We start from the raw sequence: 14817 nt of genomic DNA, 5'->3' as shown, positions 1-14817 counted from the left end.
TCCGCGGAGAGAGATGGCTGTAAACTTAGATCGGGGATAAAGAGAATGCATTGTGGTTGAATCAAGATTGTTTTGTAATTTATTTTGTAATTTGGTTTCGGATTCACTAAACTTGTCCTCAGTTTTATAACTATAAAGTAAAAATCAGGGCCTGTTCGGTACCGTTTTTAAAGGCTTGTGTTCATTTTTGTTTTGAGAATACATATGTAATGCACGTTTGGTGGACTGAATTAAAAAAAAACTATAAAACAGATAATTCAAATTTTACGTTATAGTTATAAAATAGATAAAACACGTTCTCAATGAATCTGAAACCAAATTACAGAATAAATTACAAAACAAACTTGATTCAACCACAATTCACTCTTTTTATCTCAAATCTAAATTTACAACTGTCTCTTTCCGTAGATACTCTTCTTCATCAACCACAATTCACTGTCACAGCCTTTCTTTCCGTCATAGTTCTTCAAGCAAAATCGGTTGCCGCTGTTGCATCTCAGCACCGTCTCAACTACTGCTAGTGGTGGTGCTGCGTCTTGCTCTGCTTCAGCTGGTGGTGGATAGACTGCTGCTGCTACACTGAGGATAGTTGCTGCTACTTCCGCTGGTAGTGGATCGACCGTTGCTGCTCAAGTGCAAGAGGAATCCATGGCAAGTACAGCCAAGATTGATGAGATTAAAGCCAAAGAATTCGATGAGAAGACGAAGAGCAAGCGTCGGCAGTGGATCAGAACTGATTTTGAAGGCTAAGCTGAACTGAAGCCCACTACATGGGGTTGCTAACTTGCTATGTATTGTTACTTCAGTTTTTTTTTTTTTCTTTTCATTCTTTTACATGTACTTTTGTTGCGTTTGGTCAGTGTAGTGATGGCCAGTTCGTGCGTGTGTAGAGCAATGAATCAAATATTTCATGTTTTATATTAATTAAACTTGGAACATTTCATGTTTAATATTAATTAAACTTATTTATTGGATTTAAAAAAATGTATTAGTAAATAATTATTTTTTAATTATAAATATGGCTTAAATATTTAGTAAAAATATTTTTGAAAATAATACTACCAAACATATATTTACTATTTTTATTCTTGTCAATTATGTTTACTGAATACATATTACTATTTTTAATTTTAAAATACATGCTACTGAGAATAATATCAGACACATACAGTAACTGCAAAACACTATTTTATTTTTAATTTTGTTTTAAAAAACACTAATTCAGAAACAATATTGAACAAGCCTTGAATTATCTGTTTTATAATTTATTTTTTGAATTCAATCCACCGAACCAAACATGTATTACAACTATATTCTCAAATAAAAAATGCAAACAAGCCTAGGGTACCGAGCAGTCCCTAAACAATCACTTCACAAATTCAATGAAAAAGAAAGAATATACATACATTCCTACCTAGGGGTGGGCAATTTTCGGATTCAGATGAATCCAATCGGATTTCGGATAATTCGGATTGAAAAAAAATCCATCTGATTCCAATGAAAAGTCAAGTATTCTGAACTAGTTACCAAACTTCCATAAAAAGTCAAGAATTTTTACTGAATAAATATTGGGTAAGGTTAAATTAAGGTTCAGTATCCTCGACTTTTTACTCAACTTACATGAAAAAGTTGAGAAATCTCCAAATAATTTTTTATTTCAATTAAAGTTGAGTATCCTCGACTATTTACCTGACTTATATGAAAAAGTCGAGAGTTTTCCAGATAATTTTTTATTTCAATTAAAGTCGAGTATCCTCGACTATTTACCCGACTCACATGAAAAAAGTTGAGAATTTAGGTTAAATTACTAATTGTGCATGGTTCGGTTGAAGTCAAGTATTCTAGACTATTTACTGAATTTTGAGGATATGAGTTTAGTTTTGTGAGGATTTATTTGAGGTTATTTTTGTATTTTTCCTGATTTTTTTAAGTATACATGTGTAAGACTAAAGAGTTTTATAATTTATGGCATATATGGGGTATTTCGGAGGGAATTGGGTATATCCAGGCAATTGCTTGAATGATTTTATGCAATCGAACCCGGCCCGTTAGATCCGACCGAACCGAGTCCAGTTCTTACCCGAAAGCCTGAAACTCCTACGGACATCGCATTAAAAAAACGACGTTCAATTTCTCTCCATATAATTTCACGGCAGAAAAATAAAAAGAAAAAGAAAGATTCAATTTTCGAAAATGATACTGGCAGTGTTGTTCGCAAACTCTGAAGGCAACATCCTCGTTGAAAGGTAAGTACAGATCCGCACGTCAGTTTTTTTTTTATTTTGGGGTTAAATGATCAGATCATATATATTTACTGCGATTTTTTTCACTTAAATTGTTATTTTATAATACCCTTTTGCGGTTTTGTTGATTAATTGTTTTACTTATTTGATATCGAGTTAGATCTCAAATGGGGTTTTTGGAATTTTCTTGAAATCAATCATTTCAATCAAATGAGTTCACTTTATCTTATTAAAATATGTTTTTTTTTCCCTCTTATAGTAGTTGTTAAGACATAAATAATTTGAAAAAAGGAAAAAAATTGAATAACTTCGATTTTGTAAATAGTGTTGATATTAGTTGTACAAAAGAAATAAGAACTATAGATATACCCAATTGCTATAATAAGTTGTTAGAAGTGTAATAGTTGAAAATGAATTTTTTGGGCTGAAGGTCGCTTGATGGATGTAGGCTTGCAATTATGTTTATTTTTTAGTTTGTGTAGGAGCACCTACAGGTTAGGTATATGAGTTTTTGACAATTGGGATACGGAGTTTAATATTACAATTGTCTTTTGGTTTAATATCCAAGCTGTCCCCATTTCCAGGTTTTGAGATGGAAAAGGAATTCTCTTTAGTGGTGAAACATGTTTTTCGTTATTGTCAATGTAGGTGGGATCATACCATGGTTGAAATGTAACATGGTTTTGGGATGGAGACAGAGTGGTGTCTATCATGTGGTCAGTTAATGTTCTTGTTCTTGATTGTGTGTGGCTATACAGTAGTTGGCTACCAACATCTGTCGGAAAGTTCTGTTAGCCTGGTTCCATGATGGCCTTTTGGGCTCTATATTTGAACCATTGTTGTGCGAAACATTGTTATAGTGTATGTGAACCAGTGTTATATAGAGATCTGTGCGGGACTGTGGGTCAGAGTATCTATCTCTTTGTCAGGAAATTAGTTGTTAGTTTTTAAGGTTGCTTTCTTGGTGTTCTGCAGAAAATCAGGTTTCCATTGATTTGGTCTCCTTTGTGAGGTGACAGGTAGTTTCTTGCTTTAAGCACAATGCAAGTAGTGGTTTGAAGACCAATCTCTTTTTGCAGGTTTAATGGAGTTCCGGCGGAGGAACGGTTACATTGGCGATCATTCTTAGTTAAACTAGGTGCAGATAATCTTAAAGGTGTCAAAAATGAAGAGCTTCTCGTTGCCAGCCACAAGTATGAACACCCCTTTACTCTGTAGAGCATCCATTAGTTAAAGGATTGGTTGTTTACAAAACAACCTTTAGTCCACCATTGCGCATTTACGAGGCACATTGTGATTTTACTCTTTTTTTTCATTTCTGCTTGAAGTTATTTTACCATCTCTGGGATGTTAGTTATAATTGAAATTACTTTGTCTTTTCATCAGGTCAGTCTATATTGTCTACACAGTTCTTGGTGATGTCAGCATCTTTGTTGTAGGCAAGGATGAATATGATGAACTTGCGTGTAAGTATATTTTTATTTTTCTTTAAGCATGTGATGAGTCTTTATCTTATAGTTTTGGTGTGGCCATGGCCTGAAGGATCCTTGCGCACTTGTATAATGCTCAAATAAAGGCTCCGGGCAACGAGTCGGATGCATTCATGCTAGGTTAGGAAGAAATCATTAAACCTGTTGATGCCAAACATGCAAGGCATATTTGTCTCGAGTTATGCATCTTTTTGGTCCTCTCTAAATCTTCAAGTTTGAATGATTTACAATTAGCAGTGACATGTTGATACTTAATACTGTCTTTACATGCTTTCTTTCAGTGGTTCAACTCTGTAATTAGTTTTAAGACTGCTTAGAGTGCTTAACTATAGTGTACATCAGTTACATTATGAGTGCAATGCAGTGCATGTTGAATTGCATTGATTTTGAGGTCCCCAAGGTCTTAATACTTGATTTATCACCTAATTTTTACCCACCTGTTTTCTTGTAGTGGCAGAAGTGATATTTGCTATTACTTCAGCTGTCAAGGATGCATGTGGAAAGATTCCGACTGAGCGCCTTTTCCTGGATAAATACGGAAAGATATGTTTGTGCTTAGATGAAATAGTTTGGAAGGTGAGTTGATGAATCTAACTATTTTGATATATGATAAAATTGATGAGAAATCTGGAATTTTCCTTGTGTTTGACTGGTTTGCTCATCCTATACTGCCAATGCCCGCAAGTATGCATCTGTTTTTGTTTCATGGACATCATCATAGATATTATCGAATAATTTGTATATCTTTGTTGTCATTAGCATGTGGTGAAAATAATTTATATTTGGACAGACTCTCTCATACACTACTAAGGCTTCATTTGATGGGCATGGTGGTCAAGGCTTTTTGATAGTAATTCTGAACATTCTGTAGCATTGCCTGTATTCATAAGAAAAAAACACAGTTAAAGACCTCAGTTTACGATCACTACATTTTATGGCCATCTTCTGGAGGCTGCTATTCTTTTCGCTTCTAGAACTTTCTGCATGTCATGTTGCGTGATTTAATGCGGATGCGTCCTTGACATTTTATCTCTCACAATATTTTGAAGGGATTGCTGGAGAACACAGAGAAAGACCGAATCAGAAGACTTGTAAGACTCAAGCCTCCGAATGAGTTCTAAACTGATAGCTCAATAGCAAAGCCACTCTTTTCACAGCACTAAAGATCTTGCTTAGATACAACATTGTTTCTCTTCAGACCCCGGTTGTAACTTCTTATTGTAATTTCTGATTGGAATGTATGAAATTGCTGGATCAGTATGTGAAACTGATGACAATTTGTTATGAAACCGTTTAAAGGTACTGATCAGCAATCCCATAGAAATTTAATTTCTTATTTGAGATTTCTTTCTGGCTGGGAGCCTTATATTAGAATGTTTAAACATTAACCAACAACAGTAATTTTGTATCAACAGATGTTATTTCTCATTAATTTATTACCTAATAATATGAAGCTGTTTGAAATCTTGGTGACGCATAAATTAATTTTTAACTCGTCATCACATTGGTAACTGAGAAAGCAATGTGGCTGACCAGAGAATATAAATCCATTGACTATATATATATATATGCATGTATATATCTATATACACACACACATATATATAGATATATATATGTAGGATCGTTGGTTCCATACTACAGTTGTTTTCAATCATTAGATCCAACTATGGTGATAACTGTGACTAGATCTAATGACCGGATGTAATTTTAATATGATACTACAATTGCACCATAATTTTATCCATTCGTATATGTATAGGTAATAGGTTTGTATTATCATCTCTTGAGTTGAATTAATTAAAGTACAACGCGGCAGGAATTGAAAACAGAAGTTGGGATATCAGCCCATACCCGTTCGAATCATTGTTCTTCCCACGCGCGTGGATGAGATTAAAATCTCGCGTACACACACACGCAGACATATCCCGTCCATTTTAGACAAAATCTCGAAATCTTTGAAATTGCAAATATCAATAGTTTGTACAATCATATTTAAATAAAGAGTAATTGATTTTGGACTTGTTTAGTTGTTGTATTAAAAGCCCTCATTTTATTAATTTTATACAAGTTCATGTTTAACAAAATAAAAGTTACAATAACACCACATTATTGGGCCAAGTTAATACAGTAAGTTGCTGTATTAGCTAAATCCGACTCACAGTCGGGTTTAAGTTAATGCGGCAACTACCGCTTGATTTTTTTTTTCTCCCTTTTTTGCTTTTTACCTTTGCAACTTGACTTTTGCTTTTACTTTTTGACTTTTGACTTTTGACTTTTGCTTTATAATAATAATAATAACTTTTAATTTAATATAATATAATATAATATTTTTATTTTATATTATAATTATTAATATAAATTAATAAATATGTAATTTATTATTCAATATTATTATTTTTTATTTTTATATTATAATTTATTATAACTAATAATAAATAGTTAAATATGAATAAATTTAAATAATATTAATTTAAAATTAATAATAATATAAAATATTAATACAATTTAAATATATTAATCTAATATAAAATATTAATACAATTTAAATATAATAATATAATATAACATATTAATATAATATAGTATAAAATTTAATTTAAATTAATCAAAAAAATTATTACAATACAGTGTAGTACCAAACATTGTACAGTATTATTATAATATAGTGCTAATGCAATACAATATAATACAATACACCAGCATTAAAATAATGTAATACAACATAATACAATACGTGTACCAAACGCACCCTTTGTGTATTGACTTAGATATTATGGAGAATTATCAACCAATCAATGAAAGATATATCATTTGAATAAAAAAATTGGGAAAGTATGGTAAATAAATAAATAAATAAAATCAATCAATAGTAGTTGGATGGTAATTAGTTAAGGCCTCTTGTGTGCATTAGTGGCGAAATATTTGCTTCCAAGTTCCTACCATTTGAAGGTAGCCGGCCAACATAACTATATAGGTAATTAGGCATAATTTTTATTGGAGTAATTTTATAATAAGAGAATCTCTTACATCAACAAAAATAAGGGGCAAATTAAAAAAAATTAAAAAAACACATACTCTAAAATAGCGTATGTTGTCATGTTTATTAAAATAAGAGACAAGCAAAAGTTAAAAGAAAAAAAAAGATTAACAAAACACATATTCTAATATAGTGTATTTTCTCATGTTTATTAAAATAAAGGACAAGTTAAAAGATAAAAAATATGCACTCTAATAGAATGTGTTTTTTACTCTAAATGATAAGAAGATCGTAATATCATTTTGAAAAGAAAAAAAAAAGTGTCAAAAAAATAGTAATATTAATAAAAACAACTGGAGCGTGTCACACGAATATGCAGGTATCATAGTTGATTGTACTTGGTGATTCGATGAGAATATTTGGCACAACATTTAGGATATACTTGGCGCCTAAATGGTAACGCACAGGATTCTGATTTTGTTCAAGGTTTAAGGAAACTTTTACTTGGCTTTATTACTGTAATATGAATAATATAATCGTAGCAGGAAGCCAGAAACTTTGGAATACACAATATGTTAAGAGTATCAATTTCTTATATCGATAGATTCAAGGAATGACTTCTTTGAAAGAAATTGAGCCAAAACCAACAAAATTTATGCATCCACTTGGGATATTAAATTTGGATATGCTTCCAATTTTGCTGCATATATATATAAGTATAGAGTTGTCATATTACAATGCAGCAAGGAAGAATTAATTAATTTACTTGGCAATGAAGTACGGGAAAAGGCTTCGAGAAGAGATAGAGAGATGCCTCCCTGAATGGAGAGGTGAGTTTATATCTTACAAGCAATTGAAGAAACAACTGAATTTGATTGATCCTGTGTCCAGGGCAAAGAAGAGGTCACGAATTTCCATTGAAGATCTTTTACATGCTGGAAATGGCAGAGTGGACGTGAATTTCATGAGATTCACTCAATTATTAGATGTGGAATTGCACAAGGTTAATACATTTTACATTGATAAAGAGGAAGATTATGTCATCAGATTAAAGGTATATAATAAAGATTTATCTCGTCTTTTTTATAAGATACGATTTCATTCAATGTTTATTAGAAATCAAGCAGTCAACTAAGCACGTCTGTCTATATTAGAGAATGATTATATCTCATTTTTTCATTTTCACACAATTAGTTAATGGTCATGGTGCAATTCCCAAAAATTAATCTTGCCCATTGTATCGTGTTTGTCATTTACCAAAGGAGAAAATCTTGTCTAGTAGTATTTCATAATAAGTAAATGCCCAGAAATATATAGGGGTAAAGAAGGATTGCTATGTGATTGGCCAGTCATTTTCTTACGTTGATTAGTGATCATAACAGTAACGAACTGGTTGAAGAAATTGGCCGCTGATTGGCATTGCAGGAGCTGAAAAATATGGAAGCCAACCTTTGCTGCCGTGAGACGATGCTGAATTTGCAAAAGAGTATTTTAGATTTTCACGCAGAGATGGTTTGTCTGTTGCACTACAGTGTCCTTAACTCCACAGGTATCTTTTCTTTTCATGATTTTCAGATTACAAAAATATAAACCAATATCATCCTTAAGTACGAATGTCTACAATATAATATTTAAAATGTGGATTCAGCTTCTTATAATATAAAATATTTCATGTTGTTGTAAAATACGTTCAAAACATGTAGACATCCGTATCAGAAAAGAATTCTATAACTAAACCAAAGCAAATCAAACTCGATACGTACTTTTTGCATGATTCCAAGGGATTTTTATTATATGATCAGGCAATCTGTAACTTTAAACAGGATTTAGAAAGATAGTAAAGAAGCAAAAGAAGCGAGCAAGCAGTTCAAATGTTCAATTTAACTCCGTGCCGAGGGTCCTAGACCAGCCTTTCTTGTCCACGGAGTTGCTTTACAACCTTATGAAGGAGTGCGAGGCGATGCTCTACCGCCTCTTCCTGGCCGGAGAACCATAAATCCGGCGTCTGAAGCTACCTAGATGTGCACCACCCTTTATTGTTGTTCTAGTATGTAATATCTTTTATGTTTCCCAAGTTTATATAAATTTGTGCACGCTTTCCTGTAGCTTTATAATCGATAAATCGATCATGAATATGTATATATAGATATTTGGTATTGCATACTTATTTTGTTATAGAAACGTCTTTTTTGTTAGAAATTAATTTATATCAGTGAGATGGATACACATTTATGCAATATAAATTGAAAAAAAAAATCATTTATAGAGATGAGAACTACTAATGTGTGGCATTTTGCTTGCTCACGTGACAAATGTCTGCTGTATCCAATTTGGTGGTGAGTCACTGAACACATACACGCGTCCTGCAGTTAAGTCAGATTCCTTGAGAAGAATTTGAATATGAATTGCTCGCTGGAAATTTATTAAGACATTTGATTTGTATTTCTGGTTCAAATATAGAATGGCTCAAAATTAAGGTGAACTTACAAAAATTGGGCAACTAAACTTTCCTTATATTTGTATTGGAAAAAAAACAGAACATTTTGAACGCTACTGCTCCTAAGCAAAATAATATCAACATACAATAGACTATTGGTATGACTGGGGGTAATATTATTTAAAATGCTTTTTTTTTATTTTTTACAAAAGTTTGAAGTTAGCCATTATTTATAAATTATAATAATTTGGGCTAAATCTAGATCCACTATTGTTTTTTAAAAAAATATTATAAATTATAATAATATAATTAAAATTAAAAAAATAAAACTTAAAAAAACTTAAATTCTTAATTTATAAATCAATAATAATTCAAAAAAATTATAATTATAATATTAAACTCTCTTTTATATGTTAATTAATAAAATTAAAGAATTCAGTATTAAAAAAATTAAATTTCTAAGCTTTTATTTACTTTATTTATTATTTTATTTTAAATATTCAGTTTCTTTAATTTATTTATAATTATAATTATTAATTTATTTTAAATTTATAATAATTTTAAAAATAAATAAAAACCTAAACCTAGCCCCGGGCCAAAAATTTTATAAAGTGAGTGAGTAGGGTAAAAAGAAGAAAAAAAATTTATAGGTGGGTGGTATGATGTGGGGTTTACGTTTAGTGCGTAAAACATGATTTTAATGTTTATTTCTCACGGGGCAACATTGAGAATATCGGAGTTGAGTTTAACACAATTAATGAGTTAGATGTGTTCAGATGTGGAATTAAAAATAAATAAATAGTAATTTATTTTATGTGGTCTCAAAGCAAACTGATGAATTAGCTACCTACCCGTGTACTTCTTACACGTGGTTCACACACAATGGGGCATTAAAATAGCATCTTGAATGATTCCCTCACTTGTTAATAGTAAATGAAAAGACTAGTCTGCCCTTCCTTCCGTTTTGACATTTCACCAGAAAGTTCTGAACATAAAATGCGTCACTCAACCAACGTACTGTAAGTCTCACTCTCTCTTACTCACAGGTTTTTTGTGCGGGCGGAGACGATGAAAGCAGTGGTTTTTTTGCTCTCTTTGCTTCTCATATTCGCCAGCTCAGAAGCCAGGCCCATAGAGCCTCTGCCTCAACCACACAGATCCTTCAAGGTCAATGCTACCCAGGTATCATTTTTTTTTCCTTTTCTTTATTTTATTTTTTAAATAAAAATTTTTGGATTAGATTTTTAAAATCTTGATTATGTGCAACTTTTATAATCTTTTTTTGACAGAATGATAGGAGTTGCTCTTACACGGTGGATATTAGGACAAGCTGTTCTTCAACCAGATACACTCGTGATCAAATCAGCCTCGCTTTTGGTGATGCTTATGGCAATCAGGTTTTTATCTAAATACACAAACGATATAGTATATACATACATACATACATACAAACTTTTATTTGTATATATACCTGTAGGATTAGTATGGATTGAGGTGTGACGGTAGCTGTATTAATTCACTAGTTGTGAGGTATAAGTTAGGTAAAGTAAGAGTGAATGTGTTGTGTTATACTTGTAAGATACACTGGATGTTAGTTGGCTTTAACTGATAAAATCTCTCGGCGTGTTATAAGAGGCCTGGGTTCGAACCCAGCCCGCATCGGTAGGAAGTCGATATAACAGTTATAAACATACTGTTAATCGGTTGGGGATCACAATAGTGGGTGTTACTCAAAATTAGGGAACCATGAACAAAACATAGTTACCAAGATGATGTAACAGTTACAAACAAAATAATCATATTGAAAATACTCTAATAAAACATTAAGACTTTTGTATCACTTATAACACAGAATTGTATAGATTGCCCATGTCACGAGTGTGTTGATTTTAGCTCTGGCTCATTTTTATTTGGATTTTTAGGTCTATGCTCCGAGGTTAGATGACCCGTATTCGAGGACATTTGAAAGTTGTTCCACAGACACATATACGTTATACGGACCATGTACATACCAAATTTGCTATCTGTACCTCTACAGAAGCGGATACGATGGCTGGAAGCCAGAAAGTGTGACAGTGTACGGCTACTACACGAGGTCTATCACTTTTTATTACAATACTTGGATCCCTGATGACATTTGGTATGGATTTAATTATTGTAATGCTGCCTCAGACTCCAAATCAGCAATGTAATAAGATAGAGAGCTCATGCTTTAATGTGACCCGTAGTTGCTAGAGAGTTAGTGAATTGTAGTCAATTTGGTGCTTTCTGTTTCCCATTTCATGTTTTATTTTTATCAGGAGCTTTGTTGAGATTAGAATAATAATGCTATTAGATTTATGGCTGAGACATAATTTATTACTTTAGCCGCATGCTAAAAGTTGTCTTATTAGGATAGAATTATTGACGCTTATGCAGATGATAACCATATAATTAGTTGAACAATCTGTTGCCAAAAATATTTAAAAGGTTGACTATAACGTGATGATGGATTAGTCGATGATGTGGCTTTGAAGGTTAAGAGTTGATGTATGTATTAAGATTTTATAATTCATTTCATGCTATTTCTAAACCATCCGGTAGGAGCCTTCCCAAGGCCTATAGCTTCCGGCTTGTCTGGTGAAATTCGGGTAGTTTCGTCCAGGCAAACTAGGATTACTCTATCTTTGAAAAGTAATGCACTCCCTAAGATTGGGCACTGAACAGACCCCAAAAGGAGTAAAATGACTTTTTATTTTTTGGAACACTGATATCTAAGGCTCATCCGGGTCCATTTTCGAAGGATCATCACTCCACTTATGTTGTGTTTACTTGCTGGAGTGGGAGTGAGGAGTGTGGATTCCTCCCACTCCAGTGTTTACTTACTTAAAATGGGGAGGGATTGGGAGTCTCACTCCGTGGGCCCCACTCATTTTTGGAGTGGGGAGTGGGAGTGGGACTCCCATTGGGGGAGGTGGGAGTGGAAATCCACTCCCACCTCTCCCATTTCTACCCTTTTTTTATTTTATGTTATATAATTAATAAAATAAAATAAATAATATTATATTTATTTAAATAATAATATTATATTTAACTAAATAATAATTTACATTGATTCTAAGTTAAAATTATTTTAAAATAATATTATTATATTAATAGAGAATTAATAAATATAATATTATTATATTTATTTTAAAAATAATAGTACTATATTTATTTAATAATAATAATAAATACTTTATTCTAAGAAAATATTAATTTTGTACTAAATAATATTATATTATTATTTTATATAATAATAAATTTAATATAATTATATTAAATAAAATAAAATAACATTTCATTTTATATTAAAATTACAATTAATAATTTATTGTTCATAATTAAGAATATTAATAATTATAATAAATTTACAGATATAATAAAATAAATATTATTCATTAAATATATTTTTTTATTAGTTTTGTAATTAAAAATTATAATTCTTTAAATAAGGATAAAATTGTAATTTGAAACTATTTACTCCCAATCCAAGATAAAGTAAACACATAAATTGGATTCTGATCTCCATTCCATGCTTCCATTCCAGTGTAAGTAAACAACCTACTCTCACTCCCACTCCACACTCCCAATCCTAGGATTCCCACTCCTCAGGATTCCCAATCCAATTCAAAAAGTAAACGCTACCTTAATCCGAACTCGATTATTTAAAAAGATTACGAATTCTGTAACAAATAAGAGAACCCTCGTGCGGATGCAATTATAGGAGTTTTAGGTAAGTGTAAAAAAAAAAAAATTCTTCCTTTAATTTATTTTTGTTTGAGTCAATAGGAGCTACAATAATGACATTCAATTACTTATCTTTAAAAATTACTTTAATAAGACTGTGCTCGTAGGCCTGTAGGGTAACACTTAACACAGCCCATTAGCCATCTTTAGATATGATTGGCTGATTTTAAAAATTAAAAAAAAATACACCGTGAGTCTTGCTATGTTTATTAAGATTCTAAGTCTTTAAATATTTGTTAAAAGGTTTGTTTAAGTTACAGCCAGGCAAAGCAATGTAAAAATGAGTAACAAGATAGTAAGGACAAGAAAATCAGTTAGTGAGTTTTTCCTGGCGTCAAGTTAAATGTAACTTCAGGACTTTGTTAAGATGCATGAACATGTTTTATTTTCATGATTTTCTTAAGGTTTATCAATAAACAGCCTAAAACGTATTAGGGCCCTGGATTGGGTGTGCATTCTTCGGGCAACTGCCTTAGCTGGGCTTGGGCCTCGGATTTGGGCGGCCCTTGCTCTTATTGTTAATTTCTCACTCCTCGTGTCATTTGTAATCTTCCAAAATGCTTCGTTTGTAGAAGAATTACCATCAATTTTTTTTACCATTCGGATTCTATTTGTTTGCATAAATTTTCAATATCACGATTCGTCTCTGACTTTAAAATATTAACGAAAAATGTCATTATTGAAGGGTAAAAATGACTTTTTGTATTAAAATTAATATTAAATAAAAGGTTTATTTTCTTTTTACTACTTAGTTATTGTGAAATAACAATTCGGTGCAATAAGTATCACATCATAACATTTTACTATTAAAGAATTAAAAAATATTACATATTACTACTTTTTCATTAGTTGACAGTTAGTTAAGTTGTAAAATATCAATTCCACCCTTACTTTAAGGGGAAAAAACCACAGAAATTACGATAAAACTTAATTATTTTTACTATTATATTAAAAGCCCAAATAATTAAATAAAAGTTTACATTTACATAAAAATCTGAAACCAAAAGTTTCTGTACTGCATTTATTATAATCATTTTTCATTCAATTAAATATCAGTTTAATTTTAATTATTAATTATCGATTAAAAAAAATAGCAAACAAACATACATACAAACACATGCAAACATAATATAAACAATCACAGACATTCGAGTATTAAATAATAAAGTTTTTAGTTAATTGATGACATAAAAATTTATAATTTTTAAATTTTATTGATAATTGATTATCAAAATAAAATTAGTATTTAATTGAAAGACAAATTAATTAGTACAATGATTAATATTTAATAATAATTAACTTTTATTGTTAATTAATAGTTTTTTTTCCTTAAAGTATGGGTAAAATTAGTATATTATATTTCAATTAACGGTCAACTAACGAAAAAGTAGTAAAATACAAGATTTTTTAATTTTTTAGTAGTAAAATATTAGGGTGCAATACTTGTTACATATATATGTTATTTCACAATAACTTAAGTAGTAAAAGGAAAATAACTCTAAATAAAATTTGACCCTTGTAATTTGGACATACTAATATGTGGAAATTATGAGCACATTTACCGTTCAATAGTATTTCTTTTCGTTTATTTTAATGCCAAGTACAAAATGGGTGTAAAACGTTGACGAAGATGTCATTATCCCTTTGTTGTAACATCTTGCACTTCCATGAATGTACTTTTCATTTTATGAATAAATACATAAAGTAATGATAAACATCTCAAAATTTTTATTCCAAACAAATATGCATAATGCAATGTGAAAATTGAAATACGTTACTTTTGGCTATGAGTCTACTTGATTATACTAGCTCTATGAGAACAACCTTGAACAGCATTTTAAACCCATTGGGTTTCACTGTTTCGTTAGTGTGTTCCACTAGATAATTGTTTTGCTTAAT

The 14817-nt window shown here is 31.0% G+C and overlaps 2 protein-coding genes across 2 annotated transcripts; both read left to right on the top strand.

The window, feature by feature from the left end:
* The first annotated feature begins 1991 nt into the window (after positions 1 to 1991).
* Positions 1992 to 5076, top strand: LOC102627195 (uncharacterized). The gene is made up of 5 exons (XM_006465280.4): positions 1992 to 2246; positions 3323 to 3436; positions 3630 to 3709; positions 4185 to 4309; positions 4783 to 5076. Exons 1-5 carry the CDS (start codon positions 2194 to 2196, stop codon positions 4852 to 4854), a joined length of 444 nt encoding a protein of 147 aa, XP_006465343.1. The 5' UTR covers positions 1992 to 2193; the 3' UTR covers positions 4855 to 5076.
* A 5060-nt stretch (positions 5077 to 10136) lies between these two features.
* LOC102627694 (embryo-specific protein ATS3B-like) lies at positions 10137 to 11516 on the top strand. The gene is made up of 3 exons (XM_006465282.4): positions 10137 to 10332; positions 10440 to 10547; positions 11073 to 11516. Exons 1-3 carry the CDS (start codon positions 10219 to 10221, stop codon positions 11340 to 11342), a joined length of 492 nt encoding a protein of 163 aa, XP_006465345.2. The 5' UTR covers positions 10137 to 10218; the 3' UTR covers positions 11343 to 11516.
* Positions 11517 to 14817: the final 3301 nt, after the last annotated feature.

The sequence above is a fragment of the Citrus sinensis genome, chromosome 7, assembly GCF_022201045.2.
Source record: "Citrus sinensis cultivar Valencia sweet orange chromosome 7, DVS_A1.0, whole genome shotgun sequence".
Classification (NCBI taxonomy): Eukaryota; Viridiplantae; Streptophyta; class Magnoliopsida; order Sapindales; family Rutaceae; genus Citrus; species Citrus sinensis.
The sequence above is the reverse complement of the archived record's forward strand: the minus strand, read 5'-3'. Positions and strand labels throughout refer to the sequence as shown.

Bases quoted from the DNA above. Each gene is read 5' to 3' on its own strand.
- LOC102627195 (XM_006465280.4), top strand. From the start codon at position 2,194: ATGATACTGGCAGTGTTGTTCGCAAACTCTGAAGGCAACATCCTCGTT. The intron at 3,437-3,629 runs GTATGAACACCC...TCTTTTCATCAG, and splicing joins CTTCTCGTTGCCAGCCACAA to GTCAGTCTATATTGTCTACA. The intron at 4,310-4,782 runs GTGAGTTGATGA...AATATTTTGAAG, and splicing joins TAGATGAAATAGTTTGGAAG to GGATTGCTGGAGAACACAGA.
- LOC102627694 (XM_006465282.4), top strand. From the start codon at position 10,219: ATGAAAGCAGTGGTTTTTTTGCTCTCTTTGCTTCTCATATTCGCCAGC. The intron at 10,333-10,439 runs GTATCATTTTTT...TTTTTTTGACAG, and splicing joins TCAAGGTCAATGCTACCCAG to AATGATAGGAGTTGCTCTTA. The intron at 10,548-11,072 runs GTTTTTATCTAA...TTGGATTTTTAG, and splicing joins GTGATGCTTATGGCAATCAG to GTCTATGCTCCGAGGTTAGA.